This window comes from Notolepis coatsorum, assembly GCF_963971535.1.
Source record: "Notolepis coatsorum genome assembly, chromosome: 17".
NCBI classification, from domain to species: domain Eukaryota; kingdom Metazoa; phylum Chordata; class Actinopteri; order Aulopiformes; family Paralepididae; genus Notolepis; species Notolepis coatsorum.
The window spans coordinates 100,697,478-100,725,457 of NC_140181.1; the positions used below are offsets into that span (position 1 = coordinate 100,697,478).

The window sequence follows — 27,980 nt, forward strand, 5'->3', positions numbered from 1 at the left end:
CTGCTGTTATGTTAAGAGTGATGCACTGCTCTGTTGTTAAGTTAAGAGCGATGCACTGCTCTGTTGTTAAGTTAAGAGCGATGCACTGCTCTGTTGTTAAGTTAAGAGCGATGCACTGCTCTGTTGTTAAGTTAAGAGCGATGCACTGCTCTGTTGTTAAGTTAAGAGCGATGCACTGCTCTGTTGTTAAGTTAAGAGTGATGCACTGCTCTGTTGTTAAGTTAAGAGCGATGCACTGCTCTGTTGTTAAGTTAAGAGCGATGCACTGCTCTGTTGTTAAGTTAAGAGCGATGCACTGCTCTGTTGTTAAGTTAAGAGCGATGCACTGCTCTGTTGTTAAGTTAAGAGCGATGTACTGCTCTGTTGTTAAGTTAAGAGCGATGCACTGCTCTGTTGTTCTATACAGTAATTTATAACTGAACTTTGTAAAGAAACTCAGCCTGGCCAGAGGTTGTCATACGCATCACCAAGTAAACATTGGCTGTAATCCCTGTAGAAATGTAGGAAGGAGTATGTACTGTGGCGTTGTTCAATGTAAAGTGTAACTCGGATGTGGGTGGATGTGGTTTAAATGAATACTAATGTGATCATCTGTGACTGTGTTGCATCTGTTTTACCGAAACATATATATTTATGCCTTTTAAACTTAAAAGGCAACTGAGGTTTCCCTCATTTATAGTCACGTCGAGTGTACATACAGAAATAAGCAAAAAAAGCATATCAAATCACAACAAAACGAGGCAAGAAGCAAGGATAAACGAATAAATTAAAACATGTATAACTCGATTGACAAAGGTTGGAGATCAAGGTTTTAAACTCTGCAACAGAGGGGAGAATCTCACGCGTTAAGGACTATGAACTAGGGGCATCATAGCAAAATGCAGATTCACCCTGTTCTGAGCAAACTCTGAGGACTTTAAGGACCAGCCAGTCACTAGAACGGATTCCATAATTCCTTTCTAATAATGATGTAGTATAAGGAGGTAGCTTACCAATAAGGGCCTTAAAAATTTACAAATACCAGTGTTTGTTGTGCCTCTCTGTCAGAGAGGACCAAACTAAGACAATGCACACAACACTTCACCAGATGTTAGATTCACAACCATGCACCACAATAATGCAGTTGTCTTGAGCATCTAAATAAAAGTTCCAAAAAACACATTGCAGGTAATTTTGAAACATACCTGATAATAAGGATGGTGTCCAAGCATCTCCAGCATAGTTAGAAACGCTGTTAGTCCAGTTTAAGAACTAGATTGGTTAAACGTTTATGACTGTTTGTTATGACTCTCTGTACTATCAGCGCTCCTGATTAAAATACTCAACCAGTGCAGCTGATCTTATACACGGAGAAAGAAAGCAATTAAACGTACGTTACGGACATTTCAGGAAAATGCAATGAGCCTCTTTACGTCTGTGTTGTTTTATGTAAATCTGAATTCATGCCTTTATGGCACATCTTTTGACGTCAGAATTGGTAACTAACAGTCAGCCTCTTTGTTTTGCCAGGCCACCCTGTTTAGTGACACTCGCCTCTGGCTTTTTATATATTTTCCTCTCCAGTTTAACCCTCAAGGCTTCATATTTTAACAAAGTAAAGACTCCATTATGTGTTTTGACAGTTTTCTCTGACGCTTCTAAATTTATTTTGTATTTTGGTGGAGTTCTCTGCTCTTGTGTTGAATCAGATCTTTTCTCTTTCTAAAAACCCATAACTACAGTATGGACATTTTCTTAATTTAACTTCTGAAGGATCAGTTGAAAATCTTTATTTTTAGTTTTTTTACGTGAACTTGCCCTTTAACAAAGTTGAAGAGGTCACATACTGCAAATGAACTCCCAGCTAGTCCTCTAAACACTGCCTCCTTTTCACAAAATGCCTTGAGTCTGCACACTTCTTTCAGGACCTTAACCGAATCAATGAACTAATAAAAAGATATTTCAGCACACTTGGCACTTGAACTGAGCGTCAGAATGGGCTGTGCTATCGCTGAGCATGTACATCCAAGGCTCTCGACTTCAGACAAAGGCCGTCTCTGTCTTCACAACAGTCCCAACTGTGCGCACTTGTAACCATAGAATAATCTGTGTGGATACATTTCCAAGGTTTCACAGTAGAGGAGAATCCTGGCTCATTTTGGGTCTGAGTTTCTAACTAGGAACGGCATTAAAAGGTTAAAAATAATTCGATGAGATTCACTATAGTTAAAGGAGCGCTCCGCCAAAAATAAAGATGATTTATTATACCCATAATCTACTGTATATATCCCAAACATTATAAATTGTGTTGCATAAATGCATTTGGTTTTGAGAGTTATTAAGTTAAAGATATTTTTCATTTTCATAATTTCACTGAGCGGTATGTAATACATACTGGAATACGTGACATCATAATGACATCACACATTCCAACTCTTTAACTCAATAGACCACATACTACTATGCAGAGCGTCACACAGCCTGAAATCGCATGCCCCAAGTATAACTCATTTACTGGCCTTTGAATTGCATGTATACAAAGTATCACAAATAATAATAATAAAAATATTAAGCTTGTATGGACATTTAAGAGTTGTGTAGTGATATAGTTATCAGAAAGGTAAACCCTTATGGCTGTGTTCATTATATGGCCTAGTGCAATATCCATATAGTAGGAGGCAGTATTGTGGTGTTCAGGCACGTGCAGAGGGGGGGGGGGGGGCTTTGGGTGCCCAAGCACTTGCCCATGTGCCCCTTGATGACCAAAGTGCCCTTTTTTATAATGTTTTATTATTATAATAATTTATTTGTAAAGAGCAATGCCCATGGTCCTCATCAAGAATCATTTTAAAAATATTATAAATAAAAATAAATATGTGAATGCCTGTCTGTCTGAGGTGCATGGTTTTCTGTTATGTTGCGTGATGCGTCACCCTCCCTCTTGGAATGACGGAGGCCCATTAGCCAATAGAAATCTATAATACATTTAGACAAATCCCAAACTATTCTAAGGCATAATCATATAGTATGTTCAAGTTCTCAAGTTCTTTAATAGTTGTCATACAGAAGTACAGAATACTTTCATACAAAATGCTTCTTACTGTTACGCTCCAGAGACTGTGCTAGACAAGATAGTATCAAATAACATAATAACATAATATAGCATGAATTTAGAAGAAGAAAATGAGGTCACAGTGTTCGGTATAGACATATGTACAATGTTCTGAGTTACCATATAATATACAATACACAATACTATGCAGTGTACTAATGTACAGTACTATCTAGTGCAAAGCAGAAATGGGATGAGGTACAATTTTAGGTACAATTTACAGTAAGGTGTACGAGTTGTAGTGCAATCCTTCATCCATAAATATAAAGTGTGGGGAGTGGGTGCTACAGTGTGTTTGTTTAAAGTGGGTGTGTGCTATAAAGTGTGTGGAGTGGGTGCTACAGTGTGTTTGTTTAAAGTGGGTGTGTGCTATAAAGTGTGTGGAGTGGGTGCTACAGTGTGTTTGTTTAAAGTGGGTGTGTGCTATAAAGTGTGTGGAGTGGGTGCTACAGTGTGTTTGTTTAAAGTGAGTGTGTGCGTGTGGATGTGTGTGCTATGTGCGTTTGGTGGTTGTTGTTGTGTAGTGTTCATTCATTGTTCGTTTAGCAGCCTGATGGCCTGGGGATAGAAGCTACTTCTGAGTCTTTCTGTGCTCGCCTTGAGACTCCGGTATCGCTTGCCTGACCGCAGCAGTTCAAAGAGGCAGTTGTTCGGGTGACTGGAGTCTTTAATGATTCTCTTAGCCTTGCCCTTGCAACGCTTGTAGTAAATGTTCTGGAGGGTGGGGAGCCCCCCTCCAATTGTGCGTTCGGCTGAACGTGTCACTCTTTGTAGTCTGCTTCGGTCTTTTGCAGTGCTATTCCCAAACCAGGAGGTGATGTTGCCGGTCAAGATGCTCTCTATTGTACATGAGTAGAAGTTCTTAAGGATCTTCTGGCTGACTTGGAACTTCCTTAGGCGCCTGAGGAAGTAGAGGCGTTGTCGTGCCTTCTTCACCACACTGTTAATGTGTGTGGTCCATGTCAAGTCCTCGGATATGTAGGCTCCGAGGTACTTGAAGCTGTTGACTCTCTCAACCGGTGCCCCGTCGATGCTGAGGGGGCTGTAGTCCTTGACCCCCGACCTCCTGAAGTCCACAATCATCTCCTTTGTTTTGCTGACGTTCAGGGAGAGGCTGTTTTCCTGGCACCATCCCGCCAGGACCTTGACCTCTTCCAGGTAGGCCCTCTCGTCGTTGGCAGAGATCAGGCCCACCACCACTGTGTCGTCAGCAAATTTGACGATTGTATTGCTACTCCGCTGAGCCACACAGTCGTGTGTGTACAGGGAGTAGAGGAGGGGACTCAGAACACAGCCCTGGGGGGCCCCTATGTTGAGGGTGATGGATGAGGAGGTGCAGTTGCCTGCTCTCACCACCTGGGGTCTGCCAGTCAGGAAGTCCAAGACCCACTGGCAGAGGTCATAGCCCAAGCCCAGGTCCCTGAGCTTGGCTATGAGTATGGAGGGGACTATGGTATTGAATGCCGAGCTGTAGTCGATGAATAGCATTCTCACATAGTTCCCCTGCCTCTTGTCCAGGTGTGATGCTGCTGTGTGCAGCACATGGGATATGGCGTCCTCCGTGGACCTGTTGGGGCGGTATGCAAATTGCAGGGGGTCCATGTTGATGGGGAGGGAGGAGCAGATGTAGCCCTTTACTAGCTTCTCAAAGCACTTCATGGCTATGGAGGTGAGAGCTACAGGGCGGTAGTCGTTGAGGCAAGCAGGCTTGGATTTTTTGGGTACAGGGATAATAGTTGACTTCTTCAGGCAGGTGGGGATGACAGCCTGTTCTAAGGACAGGTTAAATATGTCAGTGAATACTGGGGCCAGTTGGTCGGCACAGACTTTTAGGACGCGGCCGGGGATGCCGTCCGGACCTGCTGCCTTCCTGATATTCACTTTTTTAAAGGTCCGCCTCACCTCATGCTCTGTTACCCTGAGCACTGCGCCTCCATCAGCAGCCGACCCCCCCCCCCCCATTGCCGCGGCTTGTGAGCTGGTGTTGTTATTACCAGCATCAAACCTCGCATAGAAGGTATTGAGGTCGTTTGCTAAGGAGATGTCACTGTTCAGTTTGAGGGAGGCGCCTTTGTAGTCTGTCATCGTTTTGAGCCCCTGCCACATAGCTCTAGAGTCAGCTTGTTCAAACTGGAGTTCAATTTTATCCCTGTAGCGCCGTTTGGCCTCTGACACTGTCCTCCTTACGTTGTGTCGCGCCACCTTGTGGTCATTCATGTTGCCTGCCACTAGGCCGTCATTGTATGCTTTGGTGCGCTCTCTCAGAGCTTCACGGACGGATTTGTCTACCCAGGGTTTTTGATTTGGGTAAACTTTCATTTTGGTAGTGGGGATTGTTTCTTTCACCCTAGTACAAACATAGTCCAGCACTGTCTCCGTGTAGGCATTAATGTTATCTGTGTCGCGGAACACAATCCAGTCTGTGTGGTGAAACACTGACCGGATCGTCTCTTCTGACGTCAGATCCCATTTCTGCACCTCTCGCGAGACTACGGGAGTACTTTTAATTCTCTGTTTGTACTTTGGTGAAAGAAAAATTGACGCGTGATCTGATTTACCAAAGCCACTATCAGAATGAGCCTTGTAGCCACCTTTAAATTGCGTGTAACAGTGATCTAGGATGTTACCGCCTCTGGTGTTGCAAGTCACATGCTGATAGAAGTCAGGCAATACCTTTCTCAGATTGGCGCTATTGAAATCTCCCAGTACTAAAATGGCGGCGTTAACGTTAGCCACTTGTATTCTATTTACCTCGTCGTGTAGTCTGGAGAGCGCAACCTTGTTGCTGGCTTGCGGTGGAATATACACTCCGATCAGGACGATCGCCGTTAACTCCCTCGGGAGGAAGAAAGGACGACACTTGATGGTTATATATTCCAGTTCTGGGGAGCAGTGGTTGGATAATTCCTTCACGTTCGTTGGATCACTCCAATTTTTGTTAAACATGAAGGCAATACCTCCTCCACGTTGTTTACCGGACTCTGATGACCGATCCTTGCGATGGATAAAGAAGTGATCCGCTGGTTGAATTGCGTGATCTGGAACCTCCGGTGTGAGCCATGTTTCGGTGAAGCAAAGGACATTGCAGTCCCTAACGTCTCTTTGATATTGAATCCTGTGTATTGAACTGTATGATGCAGTTTGTTGTAAGATTCCGTGTTACATTCTCTGAATATTGGTTGCTAATGCTATAGTTTGGCTGGTTACGTTACGCTGTAGTTGGTGGTCTAACATTTTGATTAGGGATGCACCGAATATTCGGCCACCGAAAATTATCGGCCGAAAATGGTTAAAAAGGCATTTTCGGCTTTCGGCCGAAAGGGTTTTAGCACTGAAAATATATCACTGAATGTCAAAGAACAGGGTTACGTAACGTTCGTAAACCTAAAGTGTTGTTGTAAAAACAGTCCTTCCATAATTCCATGAATTATGACAGTAGCCACTACAGTAACATCATTAAGTCTGCTATAAGCTATTAACCCTCTCGTGTGTGTGTCTTTATGCAGATCTTTATGCAGTTTTAATGCACCTTGGCTTTGTTCTGAATGCACTTTGTTGTAGTTATCCTACAGAGAAAAGAAAATGCACTTGACTTTAATGCACATTTTGTTGTATGCAAAGAGAACATGTTTAAATTGTACAATCTTTCAGCAGTCAGTCTGGAATTAATGTATGCATTCAAAAGTGCTGAATAAATGTTTTATGGGCCCATAATAGTGATTATTAATATTATTTAAGTTAAGTTTTGCCATAATAATGTATTTTGCCATAATCAGGTACCTGGAAAAAAAAAACATTATATATATATTTATATTAATCATTTTCGGCCTTTCGGCATTCCTAGTATTTTCGGTATCGGTTTCGGCCAATAATTTCCCATTCGGTGCATCCCTAATTTTGATACATGTGCCCTTTTTAAAATGTGAGCACCTGCCCCTCTAAAGGTCTCTGCACGGCCCTGGTGGCGCTGCAGAGACATCCCGGCCTACAAATCCTATTCTACAGACTTAAGAAAACATCTTTGTTTGGTACAGATCCCTGCAAAAATCACACCATGATCATTTCAATATGATTTTCAATAATGATGAAATCTTTTTGTTCCCTATCATATCGCAATTGCAATATCAGTCCGAATAATCGCAATTAGATATGATTTCCAAATTATTCAGCCCTAGTGTTCATCAATTCCATGAGACCAAACATGAGACTAAACATGGTGCTACAGATGCCATGAAGAGAAATATTTGAAAATGTTCAACTCATTTTGGTTTGTATTTCTAAAGTAGACAAATCAAAGGATCATTACAAGTTTGCCAAAACCTAAAGTAAAACTATATATAAAAAAAATTTAAAGTATAAATAAGAATGGAATCCAGACATGGTCGTGTCCTTTATACTTGAAAAAAGGAAACATATCACTTCATTATCTGAAGACAGGCATGTTTAGAAAGATCTGTATTGGTATTGGTATCAACCGATATTGGAAAAATCTGGTATCAGTATCGACCTAAATTTTTTTTAAATAAAGTATATTTTCCTCTTGTGACATCATGTGTTGATCAACTGCTTCTCAATCATTGTGACAAGAAAGAGTATACATTTTCTTTTTAATTCTCCCCTTTTTGAGATAAATGTAGAACTCAAGCTATATCCAGCCATTTGAATATTTTGGATTATTGGATCTCTCTCTCTCTCTACAGTCTCTCTTTCTCTCTGTCTGTCTTGAATAAACACGCACGCACGCACGCACGCACGCACACACACACACGCACACTAAAAATAGGAACAGAGGGTTAATTTGAGACACACAAACCCTCGTAAAATCCCCATTCTTCCTCACACAGACAAACAAACCCCCACAAGACATTTAATTGCCTCTTTCCTGACTGAGAATAGAAACAAAGGAACAAAGGATTCATTAAGGGAATAATGGACTCCGGAGAAGTCTAATTAACCAATAAGCCACAAGAGGCTGTGGTTTACAGTGATTTTAGAACAGCTAAAGGGTGTTTTTAGACATGACTAAGGAGCGTTGTTAGGCATTACTAAGGGGTGTTGTTAGGCATTACTAAGGGGTGTTGTTAGGCATGACTAAGGAGTGTTGTTAGACATGACTAAGGGGTGTTGTTAGCCATGACTAAGGGGTGTTGTTAGACATGACTAAGGACTGTTGTTAGCCACGACTAAGGAGCGTTGTTAGACATGACTAAGGGGTGTTGTTAGACATGACTAAGGGGTGTTGTTAGACATGACTAAGGAGCATTGTTAGGCATTACTAAGGAGTGTTGTTAGACATGACTAAGGAGTGTTGTTAGGCATGACTAAGGGGTGTTGTTAGGCATGACTAATGAGTGTTGTTAGCCATGACTAAGGGGTGTTGTTAGACATGACTAAGGGGTGTTGTTAGGCATGACTAAGGAGTGTTGTTAGCCATGACTAAGGGGTGTTGTTAGCCATGACTAAGGGGTGTTGTTAGACATGACTAATGGGTGTTGTTAGACATGACTAATGAGCATTGTTAGGCATTACTAAGGAGTGTTGTTAGACATGACTAAGGGGTGTTGTTAGCCATGACTAAGGGGTGTTGTTAGGCATGACTAAGGGGTGTTGTTAGCCCTGACTAAGGGGTGTTGTTAGGCACGACTAAGGGGTGTTGTTAGACATGACTAAGGGGTGTTGTTAGACATGACTAAGGGGTGTTGTTAGGCATGACTAAGGGGTGACTAAGGGGTGTTGTTAGGCATGACTAAGGGGTGTTGTTAGACATGACTAAGGGGTGTTGTTAGACATGACTAAGGGGTGTTCTTAGGCACGACTAAGGGGTGTTGTTAGGCATGACTAAGGGGTGTTGTTAGACATGACTAAGGGGTGTTGTTAGGCATGACTAAGGGGTGTTGTTATACACTACTAGGGCTGTCCCCGACTAAGGATTTGGATAGTCGACTATGATTGGCCAAAATGTGCCGTTAGTCGACTATTAGTCGACAATTTTTTTATTTTATTTTTTTTAATAGTATAATATTATTATTATATATTTTTTATCATTCCATTTGTGCTGTGGGGGTGCTTAATGTCTGAAGGAGTCGACTGAAGGCTTCTTGTCCTCTGCAAAAGCATGCAATTGGTCCACTGATGGATACATCTTGATATTTGTCTAGTCTAGTGTGTTCATTAGACGGGTGCAATCCTCTTTCAGTGCCTCTGTGCCTGTTTTCGTAGGCAGTTAGCCTCTGGTATGCGGGCCATTAGCGTTAGCCACTCTTCTAAGCCTCTTTTCTTTTGGAAAGAATGATAAAAAGAAAAAAAAAAATATATTTTTTTACTCGACTAAGAGGTTGGCAGTCGACTACGGCTCCTTTCGACCGATTAGTCGACTAATCGACTAATAGGGGTCAGCCCTAGACACGACTAAGGGGTGTTGTTAGACACGACTAAGGGGTGTTGTTAGGCATGACTAAGGGGTGTTGTTAGACATGACTAAGGAGTGTTGTTAGGCATGACTAAGGGGTGTTGTTAGACATGACTAAGGAGCGCTGTTATCCACGACTAAGGAGTGTTGTTATGCACAAAACCCCCGTAGCTGTTCTAAAATCACTGCCAACCACGGCCTAGCGTGGTAGTGATAATGCAAACATACATTACAGCACTCTTACATTCCTCTATCAAAATATCCTCTCTGTTGCTTACTCGGCGCATGCAACCTCTCTCTCCCTCTGGTCCAACACTGACTGAGGGTCAATGGAGCGTCACTGCAGGAGAACAGGTGACCTAACAGGTGACCTATCGGGTGACGTAGTGATTTGGCCGTTCAACGTTCAATTATTGAATTATTAAACACATTCCTTCCATTGTTCTTATCAAAACACAGTAGGCTACTCTCTTTTCTCACCATGCTAATAAAATGTGAAATTAAGAAAATAAAACAATATTGCTACGATAGTGTTCTTATATACGGTACATATGCCCAGTATAACCAATGTACATCAATGAATGTGCTTTCTGGACAGGGGATATAAAACCACTCTATTACAATCACCTGACTCCGACAGTGTGAGCTGTGAGATACCCTGAATTTCCCCAAGGGGATTAATAAAGTATCGATCTATCTATAATAATAATAATAATAATAATAATAATAATAATAATAATAATAATAATAATAATAATAATAATAATAATAATAATAATATTAATAATAATAATAGATTGGATTTGAAGAGAAAATCACCTTTCTCAGACCCAAGGACACTGTACAAGGAGAGAGAAGCTATATAAAAGAAAGGGTAAAAAAAAAAAAAAAAAAAATGAATATATGTGTATAGTAACAAGAGGGGAAAAACAAATAAGATAAAAAAGGAAGCAAGGTGCTGTCCAATTGGATGAAGTGGTAACAAGAAAATTTACGAAAACTAAAACAAAAAAACAAAAAAACAAACAAAAACACGTAAGTGGATGAGTCACCAGCTCACTGAAATGCGTTGACAGTGATCTACGACATTAAAGGAACACGCCAACTTTTTGGGAAATTTGCTTATTTGCCATCTACCCTGGAGTTAGACAAGCAGATACATACCCTTTTCTTCTCTCTGCATGCATTAGGCTTAGGGAACAGCCGCACCGTTAGCCTAGCTTAGCGTCATTCACTGGAAGTAGGTGTGCCAGTGTAGCCTAGTTCCCAACAGTCACGAAATACACTCCAAATACAACTCCAAAACTTTCCTGTAAACATGTTGTGACCTGTGTATTTACCAAATTTTTTACCAAAGTCCTGAGGCAAATTACCAACCTAACCCCCCAAAAAGTGAACGCAATACCCAAATCGGAGAGACGCCGACACCGGCACGAGCGGGCAAAGACCCACCCGTCTGGATAACGTCAGACACACCTATGTACTATGAAGATTTGTTATTATGGCTATATTTCATTCCTGTCATGGATAGGGTTGCATGATACACCGATCAGGGTTTCCGTTCTCCGGTAATTACCGTTTTTTTACCGGGGAAATCTGTTGAAGTCCGACATATTTAAATATCTCCGGTCATAATGTCCTGTGAAAATAATTCCCTCGCGACCTGTGGTTTGCTGATGAGAATGGCGGGGCGGGAGCTTGATGGTGGATTAGCGAGAAGCATGCAACTGCAGAGCCGCAGAGCTCACAGTTGTGCCCGCACAGTGCAATACTCCAATTCAGCCATTGGCAATTCAGCCATTGGGTGGGTGGCGCTGCTGAGCGGTCCCCAGACCGGACCTGATAGCGCCGCTGGCTCTGCGGCTCTGCAGTTGCATACTATTGGGATTCGTTTATCGCTTCGTTGGGAGGCGGAGATTGTCATTGGTTTCAGCGATCACGCACCGTTGAACCCCACGATAATGTTGCCGTCTCTCTCTGCCAAATGTCTCAGTTCTTCGCTTGATATAATTAATACAAATTTCCAATATAACAGAATTCGTTAGCTCATAAAAATGTGATTATAACAGCTGTTTAATGTCGGGCCGACTGCCCACAGACACCTATTTGATTTCAAGTCAGCAGCAGCACGGAGTCTCGAGGGACTTATTTTATTTGGCATATATTAATGACTGTATACGCAAAAGTAGCCTAGTTTTAAGTTAAAATATTATAAATCTACATGCCTTGAGGATGTCATTCTTTATATAGCCTGCCTATCAATTGTTTTTAAGCTCAATAAACTGACCGGAATTTCTCACATTTGTCCGGGAGATTGAAATCTTCCAGGACATGGAGATTGGCCCCAATATTTTCTAACGGTAACCCTGACACCGATACTAGAAAAGTATTGCGATACCCAGCTGTTAAAAACAGTTCAATACTCCATTTTATTAGTAGGATAGAATAATAGCCTGATGCGAGTTGAGTGGACATTAGCTATGCTATAGTATATAGCTCAGCAGCTGTAACAGTTTTTATTATTTTTATTATTATTATTATTATTATTATTATTATTATTATTATTATTATTATTATTATTATTATTATTATTATTATTATTATTATTATTATTATTATTAACGTTTCAACAGCATCAAAATATTAATTATAATTTTATAAAGAATTTTCCATGTTCAACAGGTACAGTAGGTCCGATCACGCATTGTGATTGATCAAGAGCGTTCTAAACCGTGAGTCATGATACGCTCACGGTTAAATCACCATGAATATACCACTGCGCTGGCTTTAGAATGTTGTAGAAAGTTTCAACTGCCATTCAATAAAAACAGAAACTGTGTCAACATGACCTACTCCACGGACAACGCTACGTTTGATTTAACGTACCCGTTAACCATAAACGAGTGGATAAAAGAGGACGGGCCTACATCTACTGGTATTCAGAAAAACAGCATTATTAGACGTGCCAATCCAACGAAAGACGAGCTGGACGTGCTGGAGAAAAGCCGCAAATTAATCCTTCAACACCACCAAGTCGACGGCCTGGGCATTGAACTGGAACTGTCCGAGGTGCTGATGACTTTTTCTGACTTTCGATAGCTTGTTGATAGCCTACTCCATTTGAAATTGCATAGCAACAAGACATCTTTAGGATAAAAAAATTCTACGCCAAGTTCACTGAAATCGATATAAAAGTCCCTAGAATTGTCGATATTCATCCCTGAAACGAAGGTTCGAACGTCCGTTCGAAAAAACCCTGATGAAGTTCGAATCCCAAAAACAGGCTTCGGGGACTAAACTGGAGCATAGACCTCTCTCTCAGGATGACATATTTTACGGATGTTCGATTCTCCAGAATCTCCTGCAGCTCCAGGAAAATGAATGGACTATTAATAGATCAGTCCTAGCTTCATCTGTGGTTCATGCAGCTGTGGGCCCTGTGAACAAGGCCTTCTAATATACATTTCTGTCTCTGATAAGGCAGGGAATTTTGAATTTTGAAAAAAAAAAAGGAAAAATCGCTCAGCCAAAACTAGCTTAGCATTGCAGAACAGGTCACCCGATGTCACCAGTGTCATTGCAGTCTCTGCAACATCTGGTCATTTAGGGTCAGCAATTTGGCTTTTAAAAATTTGAACGTTAACAAAATGTAAAACACTATTTTCCCACTAACACCACATGCAGTATCAAGGACAAAAATACTGGTAAAGGAGGTGCGGCTGGGTAGAGCAGTGGACTAAGCACTCGCCTACCACCGCAGAGACTCTGGGATCGAATCCAGCCATCAGCGGTACCTCCGGCTTGGTCAGTCGTTCCTACTAACACAATTTGCAGTGTTAGCGGGTGGGAAGCCGGTGGGGTATGTGTCCTGGTCGTGTGAATACTTTCGACAACAAATGTTTGTTTCCGCGTTCGAGTTTTGCGCTCTGATTGGCCAGGTCATGTGACATGTGCGCCAATCGTGGGACAGCAAGTTCTGCGCCTATTTCCGGGTCTAACAGCCTGCAAAACTACCTGCCGTTCTATCGCCATGCTCTAAGACAAACTCTAACCTTAACCAACTTCTAAAGAGTGCCTAAGCTTAACCGTCGGAATCAGGGCAGGCGTTCTATCGCCATGCTCTAAGACAAACTCTAACCTTAACCAACTTCGAAAGAGCGCCTAAGCTTAACCAGTGTAGAAACTTGCGGTCCCACTATTGGGCGTACATGTCACATGACCAGAAATGACCTGGCCAATCAGAGACGCGGAAACAAACATTTGTTGTCTAAAGTATTCAGGCGTCCTGGTCGTTGTAAAACGGTGACTCCTACTGGTCGGTCGGGGGCGCCTGTTCAGCAGGGAGGGGATCTGGGGGAGGGATGGTGTGAACCTCCGCACACATTATGTTCCCCCAGTGAAACTCCTTGCTGTCAGGTGAAAAGAAGCAGCTGATGACTCCACATGTATCGGAGGAGGCATGTGGTAGTTCTACACCCTCCCCAGACCGACAGTAGGGCAATGCGCGCAACGAAATTCAAAATTCCCTGCCTTATCAGAGACAGAAATGTATATTAGAAGGCCTTGTTCACAGGGCCCACAAGCTAAAAGCAATTGGTTCTGATAGTCTATCAGTGAGCTGGATACAATCCTACCTGGAGGGGAGAGAACAGATGGTGGAGGTAAATCCCCCCCCCTCCCAGTGAGCTGTGGTGTTCCACAAGGAAGCATACTAGGACCGCTACTGTTCCTAATTTATGCAAATGACATGTCGTTAGCTTGTGACTGCAACTTGTTCCTGTTTGCGGACGACTCAGCCCTGCTGGTCTCTGACAAGAACAAGTTACAGGTTGAAAAAAACCTCAGCTCGGAACTAGGCAAAATCTGCATATGGCTCGCAGATAACAAACTATCATTACACATGGGCAAAACAGAGTCCATTCTCTTCGGGTCAAATAACAAACTCAGCAAGACCGACGGCTTCTCAGTTACAGTGGGTGACAATATTGTCACAAGGAGAGATGAAATTACCTACCTGGGTTCCATCCTAGAGGCTAATCTTTCCTGTGACAAAATGGCATCCAATGTAATAAAAAAAGTCAACCAACGAACTCGATTCTTGTACCGGATCTCCTCTCTGGTAAACAAGAATACCCTGAAGACTCTGGCAGGAGCACTCATTCAAGGGTACTACGATTATGCTTGCACCTCATGGTACCAAAGCACCTCAAAGGCACTAAAAACCAAATTACAAACATCTCAAAACAAACTAGTCAGACTACTGCTTCACCTGACTCCTAGAACCCACCTCACCCCTGCCCACTTTGACAAACTAGGATGGCTTAGAGTAGACGATAGAGTACAGCAACTTGCAATGGGCCTGGTCTACAAGATACACTACACGACCAAGGTACCCATGTACATGTCAAAATACTTCCCAAAGGTCAGTGAATACCACGATCACAACACCAGAGGGAGCTCCACAAATCATGTTAAACCCAGATTCGGCTCAAACAAGGGACTAAACACGTTTCGCAATTATGCCACATCAATGTGGAACGCCCTACCCAAAGCTGTAAAGGAATGTGAATCACTACCCACTTTCAAAAACCCTCTCAAAGAACACCTACGGGAGACTGCAATTCGAAACTGGCCCCTACAAATGTCCTAACCCAGTTGTACAGTAAATTACCAAGTATGGCTTTGTCAGTATTCCAATGTACAGTGTACAGTGTCCCCCACCCACCCCCTACTCAACCCCCCCCCCCCACCTCCAATGTACAGTGCCCCCCCCCCCCCCCCCACCCACCCAACCCCACCCCACCTACCCAACCTCCCCCAATGTACAGTTTCTATATCAAATGTATATACACTCTTTTTCTGGACACTTTTTGTATCACAAACAGTACTGTATTTGCAAATCTGGTATGTCATAAATGTATAGATGTAGCAGTACTGTCTATTTGTATGTCGTGTGTGTCATATAATATGATGAATTGAAAATGGGGGACCCTGATGTAAACAAGACGAAAGTCTTTCTCTGGTATGCATCCCCTTAACAATTGTATGTATTGAGCTGTACTGTACCCATTCTGTAATCTGTTAATAAACTTTTCAATCAATCAATCAATGCTGTGATTGATTATGCCGTGGCCCTAATCGACATCAGATGGACCAGATGGCGATCAAACAATTGGAATATTATTTTCGGAATACTCCCGGCCACAGGTAAGGACTATCTGATGTAAATTCTGGCTTGATGTGCAATGTTTGCATACCGATCCAGCTGATTAGTGTTTTTAGCATTCAATACTAATGCCGTTACTGGTAATCAATAATCAGAAACGACTTCGCCCGCCCCCCCCCCCCCCCCCCTTTCATGCATTCATGGTGGAACATAATACCGATCAAATGCATTTGGATTTTTAACTCTAGCTTGTGTAGGGCCGAAACGGCAATCGATTTAACGTTATTAGCTTAGCGCCTTATAACTAGCCTTGCAGGAATTATCCCAGACCATTCCAATATAACACTCATATTCATCACGGTATAAAACAGGAACGTATTGATGAAACAAATATTTCTTTATGGCATATTGAAGGGAAGGTTCATACTGTCAATTGACAATGACATTGGATACATAGCTATAATATAGAATATAGTTATAGCTATACAAACAAGGTGACACACTCCTATCTTTTAAAGCGTGGCATTGCTACGACGGGCCCCGTCGAATATCTGGCACTGATTGAGTTAATGTTAATTTCTGCCATAGGGGGGCGGGGGGGGCGGAATGCACCAGGGCTCATGGTAATGTGTGACCCTATGTGACCCCGTGAGACGTCTATTAGCATGTTGTGAAGTGTTGCCAGAGTTGATTAGATTACAGAGTCTAGGTGAGAGGCTTTGTGTCCTAGTGTCCTCTTGCGTTCATGTTAACCCTCATTATATTTTAATTCAAATAAGATATGTGTCACTCACAGACAGACAGACAGACAGACAGACAGACAGACAGACAGACAGACAGACAGACAGACAGACAGACAGACAGACAGACAGACAGACAGACAGGAGTGATACCCACTCTCCATCGCTTTGTGCGGTTGGCTGTAATAGAACTATCATATTGTATTCAATATTACATTGATATAGATGCATTTAGCACTGAGATGGATGAGAGGGCAGTGACAAACAAAGATTTGTCTATTTCTTTTTTCTTTCCTTTTTTTTTTTTACTTGTGTGATTTGGCCATTCCACCATGCCCCAAGCAAGACACATTAACAGGAATGTTCCATTCGCTACGCAGCCTTGGAGAATGAGGCACTTTGTCTCAACAGTTGCTGTAAGTGGGGTGTTATAGGGTCCATATTTAACTCCTCATACACTCAGAACAATTCGCTTCATGAGGATAGGACCTAACAACGCAGAGATATGACATGTTTGTTTTGGATGTCAGACATAGGGTCAAAAACGCTCAATGAAACACTAGACTTAAAAAGAAACGTATTGATATAACTTATTGAATAGTTTTTGATAGGTTGGTCGTATTGTAATGAAGGGCCGGTGGGGAATGTTGAACTTGATATGGGAAAGTGTATTTCACAATAATACAATATGCAAATGACCATTGAATATTAGATTCAAATTTCAATGTACTGTATATGCACAATTAGTCCCATAATATGTGCACATACTGACATTACAAGCATTATTAGAAGATAATTGATCAATGCATTCATGATTTTTGTGCATGAAACTATTTGTAACTAGACTACTCTCACTGGCACGCACACACACACACGCATGCACAAATGCACACACGCATTCATAACTAAACCTTTATTTTACCAGGTAGTCACTTGAGATCAAAGATCTCTTTTTCGAGCAAGACCTGGCTAACAATGGGATGAAGCACATTTACTGTATACGATTAATTTACCCTGAAATGTTTTACATATTGTGACGAGCCTGGTGGTGTTCAGACTCGTCACGGTTAAAAAACAAACAAGTTCAACTGTCCACACAAGTGTAAATTCAATCAATAAAGAATATTTGTTGAATAGGGCAGAATATAGTCCGATGGGCAATTAGAATGGTCGTAATACAGTCCAAGGTCAAAAACACAAAAACAGGCTCTCGTACAAAAAAGGGATTGTTCAATACTCAAGAGTAGCCGTCCGGTCCAGGGTCAGTACACAAGGGGGTTTCTCAGCCAGTCTAGGGTCCAGTACACAATGAACACCTTCTCGCCTTCACCTCTCCTCTCACTACCTCTCACCTCACAAAACTCCGTCAACAACAATCTCTTTCTCTTCATACTTAGCTCCTACCTCATCTCCTCTCCACTAAACTCTATCTGTCCTAGTGTTTCATGGTATGTGTGTCTGGTGTGTGTGCGTGTGGGATGTGGGTGATCTAATGGTGCACAGGCGTGTTCTATCAGTCCTAATCAGCTGCCTAATTGCTTCCTCTCCTCCCATGGCAGTAGTATCTCCCATCCTTCACGTAGCCATGGGACGGGGGATGATATCTGCCACAATATGGATTGTGGCTTTAGATGTTTCAGCCTTTGATTAAAATGACAAAATCAATAAATATGTTCTAATTATTATCTATTGGTTATATACAGGCCCAACACGCTTCTGCACTGCATGACGTTTTTAATGAGTTCTGTGTGTCGGCCCAAATGTGCTCCTTCAAATTGATTCATATTATTATTGTTGATGGCCACAATAATATGTAAACATGAAAAGACTAATAACGTTAGTTCGGCCAGATAAACAAATATACCAATTAAAATAGTTGGACCTGCGAGATTTGTACTTTGTAGGTCTGCATTTTAAATGTAAGGAGTAAAAAGTATGTTTTTTTTTCTCTGAAATGTAATTGAGTAAAAGTACAAGTATACAAACCTGGGCGGCTGGGTGGCGCAGCGGACATTGCGCTCGTCACCAACGCAAGAGACACCGGTATCGAATCCGGCTGTCGGCGTTGCCTCCGGCTTGGGCCGGCCGTCATACTAACTCAATTGGCAGAGTTAGCGGGTGGGAAGTCGATGGGTGGTAATCTGGACGTTGTAAAACAGCGACTCCTACAGGTCGGTCGGGGCGCCTGCACAGCAGAGACAGGAGAATGGCGGGGGCAGTGTGAGCCTCCCACATGTTACTCCTCGCCAAATGAGAGTCCGCGCTGGCAGGTGAAAAGATGCGACTGGCTGCCTACACATGTATCGGAGGGGACACGTGATGGGCTTCTATCCTCCCTACAACCGGCCAGTGGGGGGCACATGCGAGCAACGATCAAGACAGGGGAGGGGAGAATTGGCACGGCTAAATTGGGATGGGAGAAAAAAAAAAAAAAGGAGAAAAAGTGGATAAAAAAAATATACAAACCTAATAATAGTACAAAAGTACAAATCCCCAAAACAGTACTTAAGTATTGTAACAAAGTACAATTACTCAAGTACTTTACACCCCTGTTGGTGAGTGACGTGCTCCGAGACATGGTGCTCAACTGGCTCATCTTCTCAAAGTCCGCTCTGGAACTCGTCCACCACATCAAGCACGTCATTCACTGCTGCCTCTGTACCTGGAGGAGGGCCCGCTTCACTCTGCCACGCACCACTTCCAGGTATTGGTCGGCAGGCAGACAGGATTCCTGCTCCTTGATGTCGTTCCGACCAGAAGGATCTCCTCCGCTCACACAACCTGCCGCTCGGGTGGAGTCACACCAACCGGCCTCCAAGAACATTTCCCAATCTCAGAGGTCATCGACCTGTCAGCTGTCTGCCTGTGTCTTCCCCCGGGGGGGGGGGGGGGGGCTCTCCAGTATGGCTCTCCACTCTACCTGCCACCTGCCAGGGTGGAGTCATGTAAGCTCTCTCCGGAGTGCATCCCACCTTACATGTGTCCCAGGCTAATCCTGCCACCTCCTGGCCCCTGCTCCCATTCCTCCACCACCTCCTGGCCCCTGCTCCCATTCCTCCACCACCTCCTGGCCCCTGCTCCCATTCCTCCACCACCTCCTGACCCCTGCTCCCATTCCTCCACCACCTCCTGCTCCCATTCCTCCACCACCTCCTGACCCCTGCTCCCATTCCTCCTCCACCTCCTGCTCCCATTCCTCCACCACCTCCTGACCCCTGCTCCCATTCCTCCACCACCTCCTGACCCCCTGCTCCCATTCCTCCACCACCTCCTGCTCCCATTCCTCCACCACCTCCTGGCCCCTGCTCCCATTCCTCCTCCACCTCCTGCTCCCTGCTCCCATTCCTCCTCCACCTCCTGCTCCCTGCTCCCATTCCTCCACCACCTCCTGACCCCTGCTCCCATTCCTCCACCACCTCCTGACCCCTGCTCCCATTCCTCCACCACCTCCTGACCCCTGCTCCCATTCCTCCTCCACCTCCTGCTCCCTGCTCCCATTCCTCCTCCACCTCCTGACCCCTGCTCCCATTCATCCTCCACCTCCTGCTCCCATTCCTCCACCACCTCCTGGCCTCCTGCTCCCATTCCTCCACCACCTCCTGACCCCTGCTCCCATTCCTCCTCCACCTCCTGCTCCCATTCCTCCTCCACCTCCTGCTCCCTGCTCCCATTCCTCCACCACCTCCTGACCCCTGCTCCCATTCCTCCACCACCTCCTGACCCCTGCTCCCATTCCTCCACCACCTCCTGACCCCTGCTCCCATTCCTCCTCCACCTCCTGACCCCCTGCTCCCATTCATCCTCCACCTCCTGCTCCATTCCTCCACCACCTCCTGACCCCTGCTCCCATTCCTCCTCCACCTCCTGACCCCCTGCTCCATTCCTCCACCACCTCCTGACCCCTGCTCCCATTCCTCCTCCACCTCCTGACCCCCTGCTCCCATTCCTCCACCACATCCTGCTCCCATTCCTCCACCACCTCCTGACCCCCTGCTCCCATTCCTCCACCACCTCCTGACCCCTGCTCCCATTCCTCCTCCACCTCCCGACCCTTGACCCCATTCCTCCACCACCTCCTGCTCCCATTCCTCCTCCACCTCCTGACCCCTGCTCCCATTCCTCCTCCACCTCCTGACCCCTGCTCCCATTCCTCCTCCACCTCCCGACCCTTGACCCCATTCCTCCACCACCTCCTGCTCCCATTCCTCCACCACCTCCTGGCCCCTGCTCCCATTCCTCCACCACCTCCTGCTCCTATTCCTCCACCACCTCCTGAGGAGGCTGCTGGATGTCCTTCTCCGTGGCAGGGGGTCTTCAGTACCTGGTGGACCGGGAGGGGGCTGGAGAGAGCGGTGCTGGGTCCTGGCCAGGGACATTCTGGACCCAGCAGCACTCATGTCGGTGGTACTCGTGAATCACCCCCTTGTGTATTCATGTTATCGGCCCCAGTTAGTCCGACGGGCACAGCGGGGAGTGTGATCGTCTCTCTGCTAGGCTTGTTCCGGCCTGTTAGTGCTCCAAACTGGTTACCAGTAAAGCAGTTTTGTTCCTGCTTTTTGTCGTCAGTAAAGACTGTCTTGTTTTCACACCTTCAACCTGCCTCTGCCTCCGCCAATCTGCACTTGGGTCCACTTCTACAACACCGTTTACACTTGGGTATGGAAAATCTTCCGTTCAATATTCCAACTATCTGAAATAGATTCTTAGCAGTGAAAACACAATCCAGCAAACGTGAAACACGCAGTGTGGGGGAAATGTATTTACTGGTAAATGTATACGTTTGCCAACACTGGGGTGAGGACATTGATGTCACTTGTCAAATTTGATATTCATTTTAAAAAGCATGAATCCTGCTTAATTATAATATTTCCCTCCACAGAACTTTGGTTTCATCAAGGGTAGCATGACACTGTTCTGAGCCATTAAGGAGACAGTATTGCCTCAAGGGCAGAACAGTCTACTGGGAAAGAGGAACATCTAACAGTGCTTTTGAAAACAAACAAACAAACGCTTTATTTATTCATTTGTATTATTCACAATTAATTCTATATAGAGCAGTCTTGCAGTTTAGTCTAAACTCATTTCCGTTTGACACTGCCAGTCTCCTACAATATTATAGAATGTAATCATCTTTATTGCACTGCACTATTGCACTACTTTACTCTGTCTATTCTATTTTACTCTTTTTATTACCGTCTATTTTAAAACTGCCATTGAATCAAACAGTAAACAAAGAGGCCTATTGGGATGTTATATCCTAATGTGATTTGAAACGATGCGATTTGCCCTACCTCGTCTATTTTGCTGCTATCTATTTTAGGCTCGTTTTATATGTCTGCACTTTATGCATAGATCTGCCAATTTTGTGCTAATTTTATGCCTTATGTCTTTTTTACGGCTGTGAAGCACTTTGAGCTGCAATTCTTGTATGAAAGGTGCTACACAAATAGAGTTTTATTATAATTTATATAATAACCCTTACAATGAGAGTGAACAGTTTCAAGTACCTCGGAGCCCACATATCCGAGGACTTGACATGGACCACACACATTGACAGTGTTGTGAAGAAGGCACGACAACGCCTCTACTTCCTCAGGCGCCTAAGGAAGTTCCAAGTCAGTCAGAAGATCCTTAGGAACTTCTACTCATGTACAATAGAGAGCATCCTGACCGGCAACATCACCTCCTGGTTTGGGAATAGCACTGCACAAGACCGTAGCAGACTACAAAGAGTGACACGTTCAGCCGAACGCACAATTAGAGGGGGGCTTCCCACCCTCCAGAACATTTACAACAAGCGGTGCAAGGGGAAGGCTAAGAGAATTATTAAGGACTCGAGCCACCCGAACAACTGCCTCTTTGAACTGCTGCCGTCAGGCAAGCGATACCGGAGTCTTATGGCGAGCACAGAAAGACTCAGAAGGAGCTTCTATCCCCAGGCCATCAGGCTGCTAAACGAACAATAATCGCTAAACGAACAATAATCACTATGCAACAACCATCAAATGCACACAGCACACACACCCACACGCACACACACACTCACTCAAACAAACAACACACTGCAGCACCCACTCTCCACACTTTAGATCACACAAACACACTTACACTTTATATTTATTGATAAAGGATTTGCACTACAACTCGTACACCTACTGTGAATTGTACCTAAACTGCACCTCGTCCATTTATGCCTTGCACTATATAGTATTGTATATTAGTACACTGCACAGTATTGTATATTGTATGGTAACTACGTCTACGAACATTGTACATATGTCTAAACTGAACACTGTGACCTCTTTTTTTTTTCTTCTAATTTTTACTATGTTTTTATTTCATACTTATCTTGTCATGCACAGTCTCTGGAGCGCAACAGTAAGAAGCATTTTGTACAAAAGTATTCTGTACTTCTGTATGACAACTATTAAAGAAACTTGAAAATAAACTTGAAACAAAAAGGGTAGTTTGATGGTCATTTCAGTTTTACCATGGTGCCAACCATTGAATAAATAATTTATTATAGTACTACTGCCATGGTAAAAAAAAAAAAAAAAAAAACGTTTGTACTTAAAGCAATGCCATGGTATAATCCAATGTAAACCATTGATCCCGATGGTATTTCCATCATATTTTGGTGACGAGTGACTACCATGAAACTTTTTGGCAAGGGAAATACTGCAACAATGTTCTTGAATGCATAGGTGAATTAATTGACAAAGTGACCAAATTTAGTAGGTGACACCCATGCATAGTTCTACAATGCATAATGGCCATCAGCCTGTGGACTGTGTAATCCAACAGAACCTTCCAACAGAACCTTCCCCATGTTACACTGAGCAGTGTATAGTTACTTTGTACTCTTGTTCCCATAAATCCTTTAGGAGAAAAAAAAACTACGAATCTAGAAATAATTTTTGACCCTTTTTAGGAAATGATCCTACATACATTTCAAAGCAATGCTTTTTTTCTTCTCTTATGCCATGGAATGAAAGCAGTGGGGGCTAATTACGAGCATTCCTGGCTGAATTAGCGTTCGGTGTGTGGTAAAGGCCTTGTCTTCGTCCTGATCCCTTACTTATTCCCCCCAGAAGGCCAGAGGTCACTTGGTTAATTAAGGGTCCAATCAGTCTTTAGATAAACTCATCTGAGCTTAATGTTTGCACTTCTGAGGCCCAGCAGCTGTGCCTGGCGGTACCCCCCGATCTAGCTCTCTTTTTTCCCCTCCTCTGGCTTTGTGCTGGACGCCACTAATCTACACACAGACGGGGGAGCAGGTTAGCCCCCCGCTCAGCGCCGCTGGGCTGGAACAGGCCTTTTCACTGGGGGCACTTCAGTCAATGAAGAATGTCTGTAAGCTTCCCCCCAAATCATACAAATGTACTCTAAGTTGTGGTATTGTGTGGGGTGTCGGGGGGGGGGGGGGTGTCCTAAACCTCTCAAAGAGCTGAAGATTATACAGAGTTAGTGATGTTTATGCTGCATTCAGAAGGGGGCTAATGGTTTCAATGCATATAATTGTCTTTTAGCGGTGGCCCATGCCACACACGGCCAGGGTGATGACAATTGGATTATTAGATTATATATTGTAACTATTTATTGTAGGGAAAATATAACTGAGAGGGCATCCATACCATCATCTCGCACCTTGTTGCCCATATGCACATGTCCAGAGTTAATTATATTGATTTGTTATATTGTTTACGCTGCTTTTTTTTACTACCTGTACCCCCCCTCCCCCCCTCCCCCATGCTGCTATGATGCCTGAATTTCCCCAAGGGGATCAATAAAGGAATATCTTATTCAAGATTCAAGAGATTTATTCGTCACATACATACACGAGACATGTAGTGAAATGAAGGTGGCCATGCCCGGACATGATCAAAAGTACTAAGATAAAATACAATGCTAAGCTTACGAATTAAAGGTAATGAGTCGTATATACACTACTATACTATACAATATAGTTATACTATATATAACTATACTAACTATACTATACAAAAACATACAGTTATGTTTTTTAAAGTGACTTTTTTTTTTTTAAAGTGACCTGTAGTGTGTTTGTGTGTGAGAGAGTGCAGGATGTGTGTGTGCGTGTGTGTGTGTGTGTGTGTGTGTGTGTGTGTGTGTGTGTGTGTGTGTGTGTTCATGTGTGCTTGTGTGTGGAGAGATCAGTGTTCAATCTCCACTAGAGGTCTCCGCATTTACTAATGTTAGTTTACTACTGTGTTACTGACTACTGTATACATGCTGGTGAGAGTTGCTCACTTGTGCGTTGTACATTGTCCCGACACTATGGCGACGCACGTATGTCTACAGGTCGACGCTCGTATCACTAGCCTGACTTTATGTCTCTTACTGGATGATGTCAGCGTATTATTTCATATTCAAAATATGCATATTAGACGTGGTATATGATTTGATTGATTGATTGATTGATTGATTGTTTTATTTTTGTGTTCAACCCTCATACATACTTATACTACTGTTGCAGTGTTCCGTTCCGTTATTACATTACACGTTATATTTCATTACCTAAATACAGATGACATAAATATAGAATACAACTCAGTCTTAAACAAAGTAATCTGCTACAAAAAAGTTCCCTTCTCAACTCAACATACTATAAACAGGAAAGTAAAACAAAAAGTTAACCTTATTCTCAATTTCACCTCTAACTCACACACCAAACAAAGTCTGTCCTCCTCTCTAGGGCTGTATATATACAGTATAGTAGGCTATCAGAGGATTGTGTGGATATATATTATGGAGATTATAAGAAAACACAAACTCAGGAAAAATGTATAGATATCATATATCATATAATATTCACACACACAAATGTACGCGTGCAAGAGCAAACACACACACACACATACACACACACACACACACACACACACACACACACACACACACACACACACACACACACACACACACACACACACTATAGCAAATAAAAACTTCAGTCACAATAACTTCATATAACTTCATATATTAGTCTATGGACTAAGAACAGAACAAATTATTACATTTTCTTCTCAGCCATGCCTTTTAAAACCTCTACGGCTAGACGCACTCTCTCACTGGGGAACATGTGCTGTGATCTGGCACATGTATATCAATGCATTCTAAAATAAAACAAATGAGCTCAGTATGATATAAATCCTTTGAATCATATTCGCACTCTATTCGGACTACTGTTTTGTGCATTATGAATGTTAGCCATTAGCAATAGTACCATGATAGCAAAAGAAATCCGTGAAAGTGTTGAAAATGTATCCTACAAATCTACTTTAATTCTGAAATCTACATTAATTCTGAGATGTAGCCGCAGACTGAATTACGATTAGTCAGAACATTCTACAACATGTTTACATAGAGTAGATGTGATTATTTTTTAAAAAGGCCATATACATTCATTATCCAATAAGATAACTTACCAAACGGCCTCGCAAATGTATTCTCATGAAGCATAAGAGGTCGAATCGTGGCAAAAACACAACAGCCTTCGCTCTAACGATGCACAGAGAAATCTGCAACAGTCTCCCCGGTCCGTCTCACTGCCAAGGAATCAAAGCTATGAAAAGATGTGAATGTAGCTGAGCAAATAGGATTAAAGATGGCTAAATCCAAACGGCTGGAGGCACAGCATGCATTAAAGAGGAATTCTCTCAGGAAAGATAATCCCCATATGCGTTTTTAACACACTTCACTCACTCCTGTGTTTTTTTTCTTTCTTTCTTTCTTACACACCCCATAGTAGTAAAAAGCCACGCCTGTCTTATTAGACCACCAGACTACTGATCGATATTGATCTATACCGACACAGAATTGCTGACGATGTTCGAACGGCAAACGATACGTTTACTACTCTTAAAGCTACAGGAGACGAGCTTCACAACTCAAATGTGTAAGAATTATGACAGCTAGCCAGTCTCCCACTCTCTTCCTCTCTCTCCCTCTCTTTCTCTCCAGTCTCCCTATCTCTTCCTATCCAGTCTCCCTCGCTCTTCTCTCCAGTTTCCCCTCTTTCTCTCCAGTCTCCCTCTCTCTTCAGTCTCCCTCTCTTCTCTCCAGTCTCCTCTCTCTCTCCAGTCTCCCTCTCTCCCCTCTCCTCTCCAGTCTCCCTATCTCTTCCTATCCAGTCTCCCTCGCTTCTTCCTCTCCAGTCTCCCTCTCCAGTTTCCCTCTCTTCCTCTCCAGTCTCTCCTCTCTCGTCATCTCTCTCCTCTCTCTTTCTCTCCAGTCTCCCTCTCTCTTCCTCTCCAGTCTCCCTCTCTCTCCCCCTCTTCCTCTCCAGTCTCCCTCTCTCTCCCTCTCTTTCTCTCCAGTCTCCCTCTCTCTTCCTCTCCCCCTCTCTCTTCCTCTCACTTCCTCTCCTTTCTCCCTCTCCAGTCTCCCTCTCTCTTCCTCTCCAGTCTTCCTCTCTCTCCCTCTCCTTCTCTCCAGTCTCCCTCTCTCTCTCTCTCTCTCTCTCTCTCTCTCTCTCTCTCTCTCTCTCTCTCTCTATCTCTTCCCTCTCCAGTCTCTCTCTCTCCCTCTCCTTCTCTCCAGTCTCCCTCTCTCTCCCTCTCCAGTCTCCCTCTCTCTTCCTCTCCAGTCTTCCTCTCTTCCTCTCTCTCCCTCTCTTTCTCTCCAGTCTCCCTCTCTCTCCCTCTCCAGTCTTCCTCTCTTCCTCTCTCTCTCTTCAGTCTCCCTCTCTCTTCCTCTCTTTCTCTCCAGTCTCCTCTATAGTCTTCCTCTCTTTCTCTCAGTCTCTCTCTCCAGTCTCCCTCTATAGTCTCCCTCTCCAGTCTCTCTCTCTCTCTCTCTCTCTCTCTCTCTCACTCTCTCTCTCTCTCTCTCTCTCTCTCTCTCTCTCTCTCTCTCTCTCTCTCTCTCTATCTCTTCCTCTCCAGTCTCTCTCTCTCCCTCTCTTTCTCTCCAGTCTTACTCTCTCTGCCTCTCTTTCTCTCCAGTCTCCCTCTCTCTTTCCCTCCAGTCTTCCTCTCTCTTTCTCTCCAGTCTCCCTCTCTCTTTCCCTCCAGTCTTCCTCTCTCTCTCTCTCTCTAGTCTCCCTCTCTCTTTCTCTCCAGTCTTCCTCTCTCTCTCTCTTTCTCTCCAGTCTCCCTCTCTCTTTCTCTCCAGTCTCCCTCTCTCTTTCCCCCCAGTCTCCCTCTCTCTTTCTCTCCAGTCTCCCTCAACTTGTATCAGACGAGAGGAACCCACAGAGAGCGACTCCTACCTTGAGCACCTCCATGGGCAGCTGCGAGGCGGGGGGCAGGATGGGGGGCGCGCTCACGTTGATGGCGGGGGTCTGGACGGCGGCGGCGGCCTGGTGGGGGTACTGCTGCTGGGAGGCCTGCTGCTGCCTCCGCTGCTCCCGCGCTCCTGCTCCTGGAGCTGCTCGCGCATCAGCTGCTGACGGAGCAGGACCCGCGACGTCACGGCGGAGCAGCCCAGCGGAGGCTTGGAGGAACCATGATGCTGGTCCCACGACTGCTGGAGGAGGAGGGGACAAACAGACAAGACGCCCCCACAGGGCCGGTGAGGCGAGAGAGGTGGAGGGACGGGGTCAGGAGGGAG

At 43.9% G+C, this 27,980-nt stretch overlaps 1 protein-coding gene across 1 annotated transcript in view; it reads right to left on the reverse strand.

Moving 5' to 3' along the window:
- LOC311243549 (microphthalmia-associated transcription factor-like) overlaps nucleotides 1-27,980 on the reverse strand; it is a gene marked incomplete at both ends in the record, with an annotated part of 94,699 nt that overhangs the window by 15,972 nt on the left and 50,747 nt on the right. Inside the window, 2 exon segments of the mRNA XM_084332804.1 lie at nucleotides 27,640-27,782; nucleotides 27,785-27,896. Coding sequence (XP_084188930.1) covers nucleotides 27,640-27,782; nucleotides 27,785-27,896 — 255 coding nt within the window.